Here is a 12,239-nt window from a genome sequence, read left to right as displayed (position 1 = left end):
TTAGGGGCTCTAAATTGACCGCAAGAAACGACTTCTCAATATCTGTTACTGTTTTTCCTCTAACACCTGTCGACAGACAGACGGACAAAGCCATTCTAAAGACTTCCGACACTTATGCATAGCTTAATGTGCAAGTATAATAAAGGTGAACATTGAATATATTCTTGGGACACTGAATTGGTTCTGAAAAACCGCGTCTTTCTATAGTGTATATTACCGTTTGTGTTCTGTGGTGATCAATAATATGGCAGCCAGAAAGCGATAGATCTCTACCACTTCTGGATTAAATAAAAGCCAAATGGATTAGATGAATCTATTCATGTTGCAAAACTATGCTTCCCACTATTTCTAACCGCTCTTGCTCTGATGCCAGCTGACAGACGAACGGATGGATAGACAGACAGATGAGCATAGCCGTTCTAAAGACTTCCTATACGTATGCATAGTATACTGTAGTTTGGAAGTACTAACAAATGAAATGGATTCAGTTTGTTTTACGAAAGTTATCAGTTTTCCGTTTCTCGGCAGTTTTCGTTTTCGAAAAAAAAAAAAAAAAAATATGGCAATCCCTATTATCAACAGGAACAACACACGCTTACTGTGTGATTAGAAATTCGTTCGAATCATTTCCCGATGGGAGGTCATGAGAATCGGCAACCAATCATTTGAATAAGATAATTTGTAGGGATTTCCTAAATGTGTTTCCGGCAGTGTAGTTAAAGGATAATTTTAAAGAAATAACTCAGAAAATAAGAATGTTAGTAAAATGAAAGATTGTTCAGCCCTTAAAGTTTCTTAATTACCGCAAATATATGTGGCCGATGAAAATGCAGTATGCTGATAGTTTTTAATTTAATAGTCTGTTTTTCCGATCCTCTTGGACAGTTTTTTCTTTTATTTCTTTAATGTTAGAATTATGTATTAATTTTTTCTTGCAAAAAAATATAGGATATAAGAAGTACAAATAGCCCTATGCATATGTTCCAGTATGCACTTCAATTATACAACAATGTTCCAACTATAAAATTACAAATAATGCCTTATGATTCATAAGAAATCTAGAACTTTGTGTACTTTAAAAGAGATTGTTGCTCACGCTATATATTCATTACGTAAATCTTTAAAGAAAATTTTCAAATAACTCTGGCTAGATGATCAATATGTCACAAAATGTACAGATGTCAATAGTAGGGTTAACGCATATCTTTTATAGGCATTACACAGTAGGTACATCTAAACTAATCACATTTGGTGGAGCTTTGTTTATATACTAAGCCAACAATACCGTATATTTCAAGGGAAAAGCGTAATGTTTTAATCACTAGTTTTGCCTAATGTGTTGCAATAAATGCAAGAACGTTATTCTATTAGTAATGTAAGTAATATGACAAAACGGCAATGAAATTTCCTATTGTGGCGCTCCAAGCGGTGGTTACGGAAACTACAGTATCATTCTTTTTAGTCAAATCAAGTGTTGCGGACTTCTGTGTAGACGTGCGGAAGTTTCATTTTATTGTGTATGGACAAAAATGGCAAGCGAAATTGACTGGGCACGGTGTGCTGATGAGCAAGAAAGAAGATTAATAAGCAAAGTAAGTTGTTGATATAGATATCAAAAATTAAGAAATTTCTTGGTATAATATAGGAATTGACCTTGATTATTGCTTCAAAGTCTTAACCATGCTTAGTTTACCACTTTAAAGAATAATCCGCGATAATTCGTAATTCTGGCTGTCGAATGCATTCAGCATTTCTGATTTACTGCCTAAATTTTAATTCTTAGTATGTAATCAAGTCCCTTCTACAAATGTAAATAAAACTATATTTTATGACATGCAATGAATATTCTGCAGCTATTTACTTTATGTGAAGCTAATATATTGAGATAATGTGAATTCTATAAATGAGCAAACCATGTGTAATAGGGCAATTAATAATGTTCTCTGATTTCATTCTGATTGGTAAAACTAATAGTAAAGTATAATTTTCAGCTTTACAATTTTAGCAAGCTTTGTTTTGGTTTCGCACTATATTCTCTTGAATAACTTGTATCCGTGTCTTGCTTTACATATCATGTAAATTACTGTGTAACGTAGTGTTAACGCGGTTTCATAGTTGTTTTTGAAATATTTTAATCCATTCATTCATTGCTAGAACAGTTTTTTATGAGGGAACTACATATTCCACTAAGACTGTATTGACGTAACGAAACTTAACCTAACCAAACTACTATAATTTTTATCCAGAAGGGGTCAAATCTGACGTGCATGTGAAGTTAAGTGCAGGATTCCGTCAGTAGTGGAGGTCGCGTCAGGCGTCCCTTCCCGTAACAGTTGGATGATATTTTAACCATGTGCAGTATTATTGCACAAGTGTTAATAGAAATGAGTGTGTAAATGGACCCAAATATAACCCTATCACAATACTGGTAAATTTTGGTGCTGATCAAGTTGAAGCACGCCACTTCTGCGAAATTTATATAAGTAAAATCTAATACTTTGCATGGAAAGACATGTTTATAAGGAGTGAATTTCTGCAGGCGGTAGAATTAAAGTGTTGAGTTTCATTAAAACTCACCGCGATAACTGAAAATTTGCAAAATTTACCGGGAAGAATTGGTGAATTGATAGAACAAGAAAGCGGTAGAAATTAGTGTTTATTTATGAATATTGGTGATAGTGAAGACTAATCTGTTTTGCTATGTCGGGCGTTACGGAGGAAGATAGAGATAGTATATTAAGAAAATGGTAAATATCTATGGGGCTGTAATTTAACCGAGATTCGTTTGAACATTATTCCGAAGTTGGTCGTCCGCCTGGTTTTCGATAAAAAGCGTAACAACAGCTACGAAAATTAATAATAATCAATTTTTAGTACCGATTTAAAATAGTATAATGCAGTACGGTAGAGTAAGGTAGGGATAAATAGGGTAGGGTAGGGGCTAGTTAGCTTAGGGGGTGGGGGTTAGGTAAGTTAAAATTGATAGAGTGTAATTTCTCTTCTCTACGTAAGGATACCAACTGTAGCGTCTCTGTACATCTGCAGCAATGCTCAGAATACAAATACTCGTTACTTTCCCACAGTCCGACCATGGGGTAACCTTGTGCAAAGTGGTCCCCTTTGCTTGCCAAGTACTTCCATGTTTATAACTACTTGTAAAGGAAAATAAACAACTTCTGGTCTCCTTACATATAATCAAGCACACAAACGAGCAAATTATCCATTTCTTACCGGTAAATTTTCAAAATTTTGCTAGAAACGGACGACCAATTTTGGAACTTACCCCTTAGTTTGGTGCAGTTGAATACCAAGAAAGAAAAAAAATATTGAAATTGTGCAAAGGACACGGATTAATGAGTGTAAGGACGCGATGTCATGTTAAGATAAAGGAAATTACTTTTTCAAATGTAATGCAAAGGGGCTAAGCTTCCGCAGAGGATGGCCTCGGATTAAACCCACATGAGCCTATTTTCAACGTTGTGTTACTATTTATTTGTTGTTTTAATATATCTTACCTAGAGTACTGCTCTTTCATTTCCGTTGTTCATTCTTAATGTTTCTTCTTTTCGTGCCTTCTTTGCTCTTCACTAGATAGGTATCCATCTCTGTTGTATTACTGCGCGAAATTAGTATCTTCCAACTGTTAAGTGTTCCAAACCCTACTCTTCATAAATAGCGAAAACAATGAATCCTGATTTTCTCCATCCAACCATCACTAAACAGCACCCTACTACCATATTATGCAAACCTTTGGAAGGGGAAATGAGGGTGGTTCTTATCAAATACATGTTCGTGAGTCATCAAAACTTACAAAGCGCATAAGAAAATAATAATTGTTTGCCATACTAGCTTGCTGCTCAAGGAGATATTTATGTTCATCAAATTTGAATTTCTGTTACTAAAAAATGCAATCTTACTGCCTGAGAAAGTGTTTCTTAAGGGAACACGTGCATTAATTGTGCAGATTTACTTTAGGAGAGGTGTATGCACATGTGACATAAAAACCGTAGTTCATAAGACACGGATTACTTTTTTAAAAACAAACCAACTTGTGTTAGGTGGACACTAAAAGCAACCCCTGCTGACTGAGTCAGGGCAGGAGCGTAGCAAGGGGGCCGAGCAGAAGCGAGTGCTGCGACCACAGAAAATAGCGCGTTGGCGACATTGGGTATGGGCATAACGAGGATAGTGGAAAATACACTTCATATTGCCTTGTGTGTGGCATAGCTTTGCGACACTTCTAGAATCACTTTGTACACTACCTTCACATGGCACTTTTCTGAAGGAATTCCACCTGAATTTGAAGAGCATACTTTCGTATTTGTACCTTATTATACGTGTAAAAGGTAAGATCGTAATATATTTTGATTAGCTACTTGCACAACCCTATTGTGAAATCAAGTAACATATTTCTTTGCATTTTATAAATTTATGTCACATAAAATGAGATATTATTTCACTAAAAAAAAAATTAGGCCCATTTCACAACAGTTGCAACTCTGTCTTCTTTTCCGCTGTACATTTCTGTATTTCGCTTCATTATATCAGTATACACGTCCTAGGTTAGATAACAGGACAGTGGGTTTGAAATAGTGCCATATTATGTTCTATTGTCTGTTTCCTAATATAACATCTATATGGGAACTCGTGTACTCAAGATTTTAAGTTCATTTTTCTTCCCAATGAACCATCCTACAATGATGACCGTTACTCTTTTTTGTTACCCTCATGTTGATTTTTCGTCTGATTCTGTTCATTTCCCCATAAATTTTGTATTTCGAGGCCACCGTTTTCGGCAGTTAATCCTCTAGAATCAATGCTGTGAAATGTTTTTGGGAAAAAGTGGCAACAAATGGAACACTTTTCAATCACGCTCGATTGTCAGTAGAAAAGGTGCTGTATTTTACTCCATACGTAAGGCATGATAAAGTGAAGTGCGATGTAAAGAGAATGTACAAAGTGATCATACAAGTGTTGCAAAGCTGTGCCACCAGCAAGCATGCGCTTTTATGTCATGCGAAGTGTTTTTGCACTATATTGTTTATGTGTGTACCTACCGTCGGTGACGCGCCTGCTACGTACGGACGCACCTCCTCGATATCGCTCAGACTCTCCTGCTGCGTACCTGCCTTGACTCGGTTGGATGGGATTTTAGTGGCCACCTAGCATAAGTCGGATGGTGTTTTTTACTCAGTTCTCCTAAAGTCAGTCTGTACCTAGTAATGCAACACCTACCTTAAGAAGTATTTTCTAAGGCAGTAAGAGTGCATTTTCATACTAAGAGAAGATGATTTCATGAATGCAAGAGTGACCCCTAAAATAGTATAGTACTGTGAATGAAACGTGATATCATCCAAAACTGACAATTCCTTTGGCAGGCGATTTGTAATTTTTGATCAGTTACCTCTGTTCATAAGCTGATGAGACTTTTAGTGCCAAAGTTAATAGTACGTTATATAAATAGTTGTATTTTATGTTTTTAAGTTTAGGGCTACTAGTCTGAAATCTTTACAATGAATTGCGACAGTTAAAATAAGTGAGGGCGTGTGAAAGAGGACATTATTAAGGTACTTACCAATGCAACATACAAGTACTAACCAAACCTAACATACGCTACCAACCTAATTCTTGCTTTTATTGACCGCTTAGGACCGGTTGGCATGTCTTTCGCGTGACTAGTTGTTTTTATGCAATTTTAGTTTGCAGTTATATTATCAATCTGTATGCTATTATTCGGGAATCTCCAGGAGAATAGAGTGCATTAGGGTATTATTTATATCAAAAATAGAGATGGAAGATAATTTTAAAAAGTGGCGACCATATTCTTAATCTTCACGCTGGTTTTCAATGGATATACGTAAGACATTATCCTTAGAATATTTTGTTCCTCCCTGGAATCATCCGCAAACAAAGACGTGATGCTAGCGGGAATTATTATTATTATTTTTAATACATTATTTTCTCTTTTCAAAACGTGTAAGCAGAAAAATGGACACAGGGGTATACTTTTGTAATTCTATTCAATTCTTGTGACTTTTTGTACAAACGAGTCTGTTGCGTTAATTTCTGGAACTCCTTTTTGTTCACCTCTGTAAGTTATTTAAACCTGTTTACGGGCCTGCAAAATGAATGTCACTTACAGGGTTCAAGATAAGATTTTTAGTTTTACAGTATGCGAGAGGACAGTTTGGTAAGGGAATATTCATATATATTTAGAATGAACTACTGATATCCCGCCACGCGGCTAGCGCGCACTTTCTGTGTATGGGGACCCGGGTTCGATTCCCACTGGGAGAGGATTGAACTCAGCGCATTACAGTGGTTCAAGTTCCATTTGAAATTGTAGGTCTACGTGAGAAGTGACGTAATAAGAACTATTAGCACATCCGGGATCTTAGGCGTTAAGCACTCCCCGAACAGCCATACACTCATTCTCTCTTGAAGTCTGTTTCTTTTACTCAGATCACATAATTTGCTCCAGAACTCCGTGTTGTGCTTGGACAATCCAATGTTCACATTCAGATCACCTCTGACGGTTAACGCATCGACATGGACGCCGAAGATTCCTGGTTCGAGTCCCGGTACGGTTATACTCTTTTGCACTCTTTGTGTATCATTGAATTCGTACATAGGGAGAAATTGCTTGTTTCTTCCATTTTTTGTAGGGCTGTGGTGGCTCAGTGGTAGATGTTTCACTTCTGGGGTTTGGGGTTCGATCCTAGCTTGCGCCAAGTGATACTTCGTGGTGGACGAACGCCGTGTATGGGCTTTCTTGGGATTATGCCGTTTCCTCCCATTTTCTTCATTCTACCATTTCATTCATTCTTCTTATTACCGCCTACTTTAGCATACGTGGCATAACCGGAGGACGTAAAAACGAAAGTTTCATTTCCATTTGTTAATATAACGCAATGTACTTCATTCTACGTTACTCCATGGCTATCTATCGTACGCTATTTTAATTTGTGCTACACTAACTTACTCTACACTGTACCAAAGTACCCTCTTCTACATTAAGCTACCTGCTCTATGCTTCTCTATATTATACTGTTGTTTGCTACTCTGTTGTACCCTACTATACTCTGCTATTCTACGACAGCATATGCTTTGCGTAGATATAACCCCATGTACGCCACATTGATGATTTTTCACTAATCTTCTGTATTCTTCGCTACTTTGTTCATGTCCCTTGTTCGCTATCGCTACTCTTATGTTACGCTACATAACCTTTTCCTATTGTGCAGACTCTTCTATATTGCAGAAGATTGTCGCCGAAACTCTGTATTTTTTTATTTTTTTAATTTTTTTTTTAAATAATTTTAGCAAGGCTTTTTAATATTTAATAGCTGTTCATGTGTCTCAAGTACTTTTGATCTACACTCCTTCGTGTACATAAGTAGGCACTATTACATACTGTTACAACATAACAGAGTTTCGTCGTTCAATTTCCAATACTATGTATCTTCTGGTAATAAAACCCACTTCACAAAAACAGCTATTTGATTAAATATTATGAATATTCATTTCTATTACAGCATTAATAATAATAATCAGCTGCTTTTCCCCCCATAGGATTTATACAACTAATGGAAGTTTAGAATAATTTTAAACTCATTTCCATCACGATAACTTGAAATTATATAAATATGTGTACTCTGCGTGAGAGCGCGGAGTAATAAATTCATGTTTTTTTTTCTGTTAATAAAGTAATAAGGTTGCATTAATGTAAAAGTTACAATTACTTATACAATTATATGGTAGGCTACATATATGGATTCATTTTTGTACGACATCATCTTGTCTATGTAGCAAGCATTCTCACTGTTTCCATCTTCTCGGTGACCTTGTTCACAATCAGTTCTATCTGCTTCTTTGAAAACCTAATTCTTCCCCCATCCTTTTGGCATAATTTATTGTATTGTCCTGTAAAGGAAAAATGAGACATCTAAATATTCCAGAAAGAACAATTACATCATTGTTTAGCGATCACCTATCGTGCTTCATATCTGTCCACCAAGTTGAAGAGAACGGCAGTTTATAAATAGGCCTATCTGCTTTTGTATGTTCACTTTACAAAATGTAAATAACTCGAGAGAACTCTCGAACTATGTTCATCAAAAAGCTTTAGATTTAGTTATTAGCTGTCACACGAACGGTAAGTACCGTTTATTTAGGAATCTAAGACAAGTTTTTTTTTTTTTTCGCAGTTCCTGCCAAAAATTATGGAGTCGTGTTGCTTTCGCGAGATATAGAATGGAGTATTCATATACTGAGCAGAATCACGAGCTGCCATTAAACTCGAAGTTTGCCTTGTTCCTCGTCTACCGTTTTAGCTTTGAACTTTGCAGATACCATATTTACGCGAATCTAATACGCACCCCTGGCGAAAATAATAATAATAATAAAAACAACTGTATTAATTTTTAAAGAACGAAAATTAAGACAAATAATGTTAATAGGAAAATAAAGATACATTGAACTAATGCTGGAATTTACAATAAATTCATGTGCTTCTGCTGATACTATTTTTTCCAAATGTAATTATGGTACAACACTTGCGTCAGTTGTATAGGAATCCATTATCGGTTTCATATTATCATATTATACCAGTACCTATCAGGGTGGAAAAATATCATGATTTTTTAAAAAAAAATCATTTTTGATGATTTTTTTGATTAAAATCGATTTTTTTTATTTAAATCAAATCTTTCTCCTCGTATAATACAAGTCGCGAACGGAAGGAAAAACATTAGGAATTAGTATTAAATGTTAATTATGCCATTTAAGTGAAAGTATTGAGGTTGAATTTTGAATTAATCCCCAATCGTTAACCTATATCAATCCCAAACAATGTTTTTTAACAATTTTAAATTATGGCTTTTTTTTTTTTTGGTAAATTATAGACTTTCAGTCAAGCATCATTCCTATTTATCCTAGGATCATGGTTCACACCTCCTTCTCTTCAGAATAGAACAGCCTTTAAAACGATAACATTCACATTTTCCTTATCATGTCCCTTTTTCTGATTTTTTTTTTTTTTTTTTTTTTTTTTTTTTAATTTTGATCTTCTCTGGACTTCCCTATGTTAACGCACAGATCTCAAAATCAACTGGGAAATACTAAGGGTATACTAACTGTGTGTGCAAAATTTCAAGCTTCTATCTTGATTAGTAAGGGCGGGAAAAATATTTAACAATGAACTAAGAACATCCCCACATACCCCAGATGACCCGGATGTAATATAAAAATTTCCTCAGACATCCTTATTTATCCTAGAATCATGATTTGTACATTATTCTCTTCAGAATAAAACTCAGTTTCAAACGGTACCATTCAAATATCTCCATCGTGCAGGCTATCTGGGGCTGGAAAATCACGAGAAAAGGGATTTTCTGTTAAGAAATATCCAATTTTTAACTTTTTACCCCTCTGTACCGCCTCTGTTTAAAGGCAAAGATCTGAAACAAATCTAAAAAATACTAAGGGGTGCAGTGAATGAGTGTCCAAAATTTCAAACTTCTAGATGCAAAAGTACGCCCGCGAAAAATAATATCTCCAGATTCCCGTATAAAACAGGATCCCAGGTAACAGTTTCCTGAGACATCCTTATTTACCCTAAGTTCATGGTTCGTACATCATTCTCTTCAGAATAGAACAGCCTTTCAGATGGTACCATTCATATGTCTCCATCTTAGGCGGGAAAATCGCGAAGAAAGCTATTTTGTTAAAAATATCCATTTTTTAAATTTTTTTTTTAATTTTTGCCCCTCTGGACCCCTCTGTTTTCACACAGAGATCTGAAATCATCTAACAAATACTAAGGGTGAACTGAACGAGTATGCAGAATTTGTCTATTTAATGCAAAATGTAGACCCGCCAAAAAATAATAAAAATAGGCACAACAGAAAATATCTTTTTTAAATTTATGACGTCATCACATCCTATGCCTTGACGCAGAGGCATGAAAGCATATGTAACGTGCTCTACAATGCCTTCGAGAAAACGAAGTAAAAAGCTTTATTTGTACTTTTTTAATCGAATAATGGAGCTTTTATCCTATCACCTAAAAATAGGTGATATAATTTAAAAGGTTACGCGTTAAGGAAAAAGTAGAGCAACGCTTATCAAAGTCACACTTTTTTTTTCCCACAAAAGTTACTGATATTTGGCAGGGGCATATTTTTAAGGAAATTGTAACTAGCTTGCGGTACGAAATACATAAAGTTTGCCCAAAGTTATAAAATAAAAAAAAAAAAAAAAATCGAGAGGGGATAGGACACTTCTAAATACGCCCTATTATCTGGGAACAAATATATAGACGCGCAAACAAAAGAATCTTCGTCTTAAATGTCGATGGTGATTTTCCCGTTGGAATAGTTAACGATTTACAATATAAACCCTATGTTACGAAGAGAAGAAAACAGAATTGCCCTGTTACTCCTTCAAAACGGGATTTTCCCTAATCATCCTCTGCATGACACTTGTTTTCATACAATGCTGTACCTACTGTACATTTGAGTCTCATTGTATTATGATCTTCCATAATCGAAATAACAGACGGGACTTTACTTATTTTCACTTTAAATTATTTCGGAATTTGATTTAAATCAACGATTTTTATTTAAAAAATCAAGTGATTTAAATCAATCCACCCTGGTACCTATGTATATTATACTAATCACACACACACACACACAAACAAATAATTATTCATCAATTATTTAAACTTGTTTCTTTTCTTCTATTTTGCAGTTTCACTCGCAAAAACAACACTGACACGTTACTTCTCATCATCTGTTTCCTCTTCGGGATCACTATCTTTTCCAATTTTTCTACTTTTGATGACCAAGTACACGCAAAATACACATTCTTTACAGACTCGTGACTAACCGGATTAGCAATTTTTGGTAAAACTCCCATCTAATGTGGCCTAAATTTGAGTAACTCAAATCTTCGACGTGCCTTGATTTTGGAGGCAAAAAAATCGACAAAAAAGTGCGTCTTAGAATCTTGTAAATATGGTAATTTAGTAGATCCTTCCAGTGAGAAACACGAAGAGAGTTTTTATCTGATGTGATTTGAATGTTGTTCTATAGTAAGTTCTGAAAATGTACTAACCATTTTTTAAGGCGCGTCTTGGATTCAGAAATATACGGTATTTTACAACTGATACATCTCTTCTTACATAAAGTGAAAATGTATGATAATGAGATTAAAAATTACTTTGTTTCTGTTTTGTAGGTTGGAAATATTTCTTTGGGCCGCCCAGAGAAGCAGCCTCCTCCAGCGGCGGCGTCAGTTGCCAGTCAGGACAGTTCTTCTGGGGATGAGAAACCAGAGGAAACGGAGAACATCACAGTAGCCGAGCGCTCCCTTCTTCAGAAGATTATTCGAAAAGGCTTGGTACAAAATAAAAATGATATCGAGGTGCAGAGAAAGGATCCCAATTCACCGTTGTATTCGGTGAAGTCCTTCGAAGCTCTAAATTTGTAAGTATCCTATTTGATTTGTAGATACGTGAGTACTCGAGTTAAACCTAGAGAAAGAAAGTAATCTAAAAAATGTTTCTACAGATCAAAAAAATGATGCAGGGTAAACGTAAAGAGTCATTCGTAGTTAAAGTAATATCCTGGCACGTTGTTCGTGGAAAAGATAACCATTAAGACGGGGAAACCATAGCGGAGGCATGGTAGATACGAACACTTGCATTTTTCTTTCTTTGTTGGGTGTACCCAAGGGGCCGCGGTGGCTCTATGGTAGAGCGTTCAGCTCTGGTGCATGGGGTCCTTGGTTCGATCCCAGCTCGCGCCAAGTAAACTTTGTGGTGGACAAACATCGGTGTGCGTCGGTTTTCTCGGGGTTCTCCCGTTTCCTCTCACTTTCTTCATTCCACCATTTCATCCATTTCTCATCATCACCGTCTCCTTTAGCCTAACCGGCATAATCGTGGGACGTAAAGCTTGAAGGGTTTCATTGGTTGTTTGTACCCGTCTGTATTTCTGTCTTATTTATTTTCAATGAAGACTTATTTATTTATATTTTTTTAAATAACATCTGAGCATTAAGAACGGAAATACCATTTTACTTCTAGATATATATACGCATCTTTCCGTTTATTACATATTTTCACCTAAGTATGAACATGTACGGTAATTTTTATAAGAAATCAAAGTCAAATTGACTTCATTTCGGACAGTTCATAGCTACCGTTTGGTTTTTATTTTTTTGTCTCTACTTGT

General features: G+C 35.6%; 1 protein-coding gene across 1 annotated transcript in view; it reads left to right on the top strand.

The window, feature by feature from the left end:
• The first annotated feature begins 1,435 nt into the window (after positions 1-1,435).
• The window catches only part of LOC145668989 (DEAD-box helicase Dbp80-like), a 58,416-nt gene continuing 47,612 nt past the window's right edge, over positions 1,436-12,239 (top strand). Inside the window, exons 1-2 of the mRNA XM_081737296.1 lie at positions 1,436-1,592; positions 11,242-11,489. Of these exons, the coding sequence (XP_081593422.1) occupies positions 1,530-1,592; positions 11,242-11,489 (311 nt within the window). The 5' untranslated portion in view covers positions 1,436-1,529. The remainder of the gene's footprint in view (positions 1,593-11,241; positions 11,490-12,239) is intronic.

The sequence above is a fragment of the Thermobia domestica genome, chromosome 13 (assembly GCF_964235325.1).
Source record: "Thermobia domestica chromosome 13, izTheDome1.hap1.1, whole genome shotgun sequence".
NCBI classification, from domain to species: Eukaryota; Metazoa; Arthropoda; class Insecta; order Zygentoma; family Lepismatidae; genus Thermobia; species Thermobia domestica.
The sequence above is the reverse complement of the archived record's forward strand: the minus strand, read 5'-3'. Positions and strand labels throughout refer to the sequence as shown.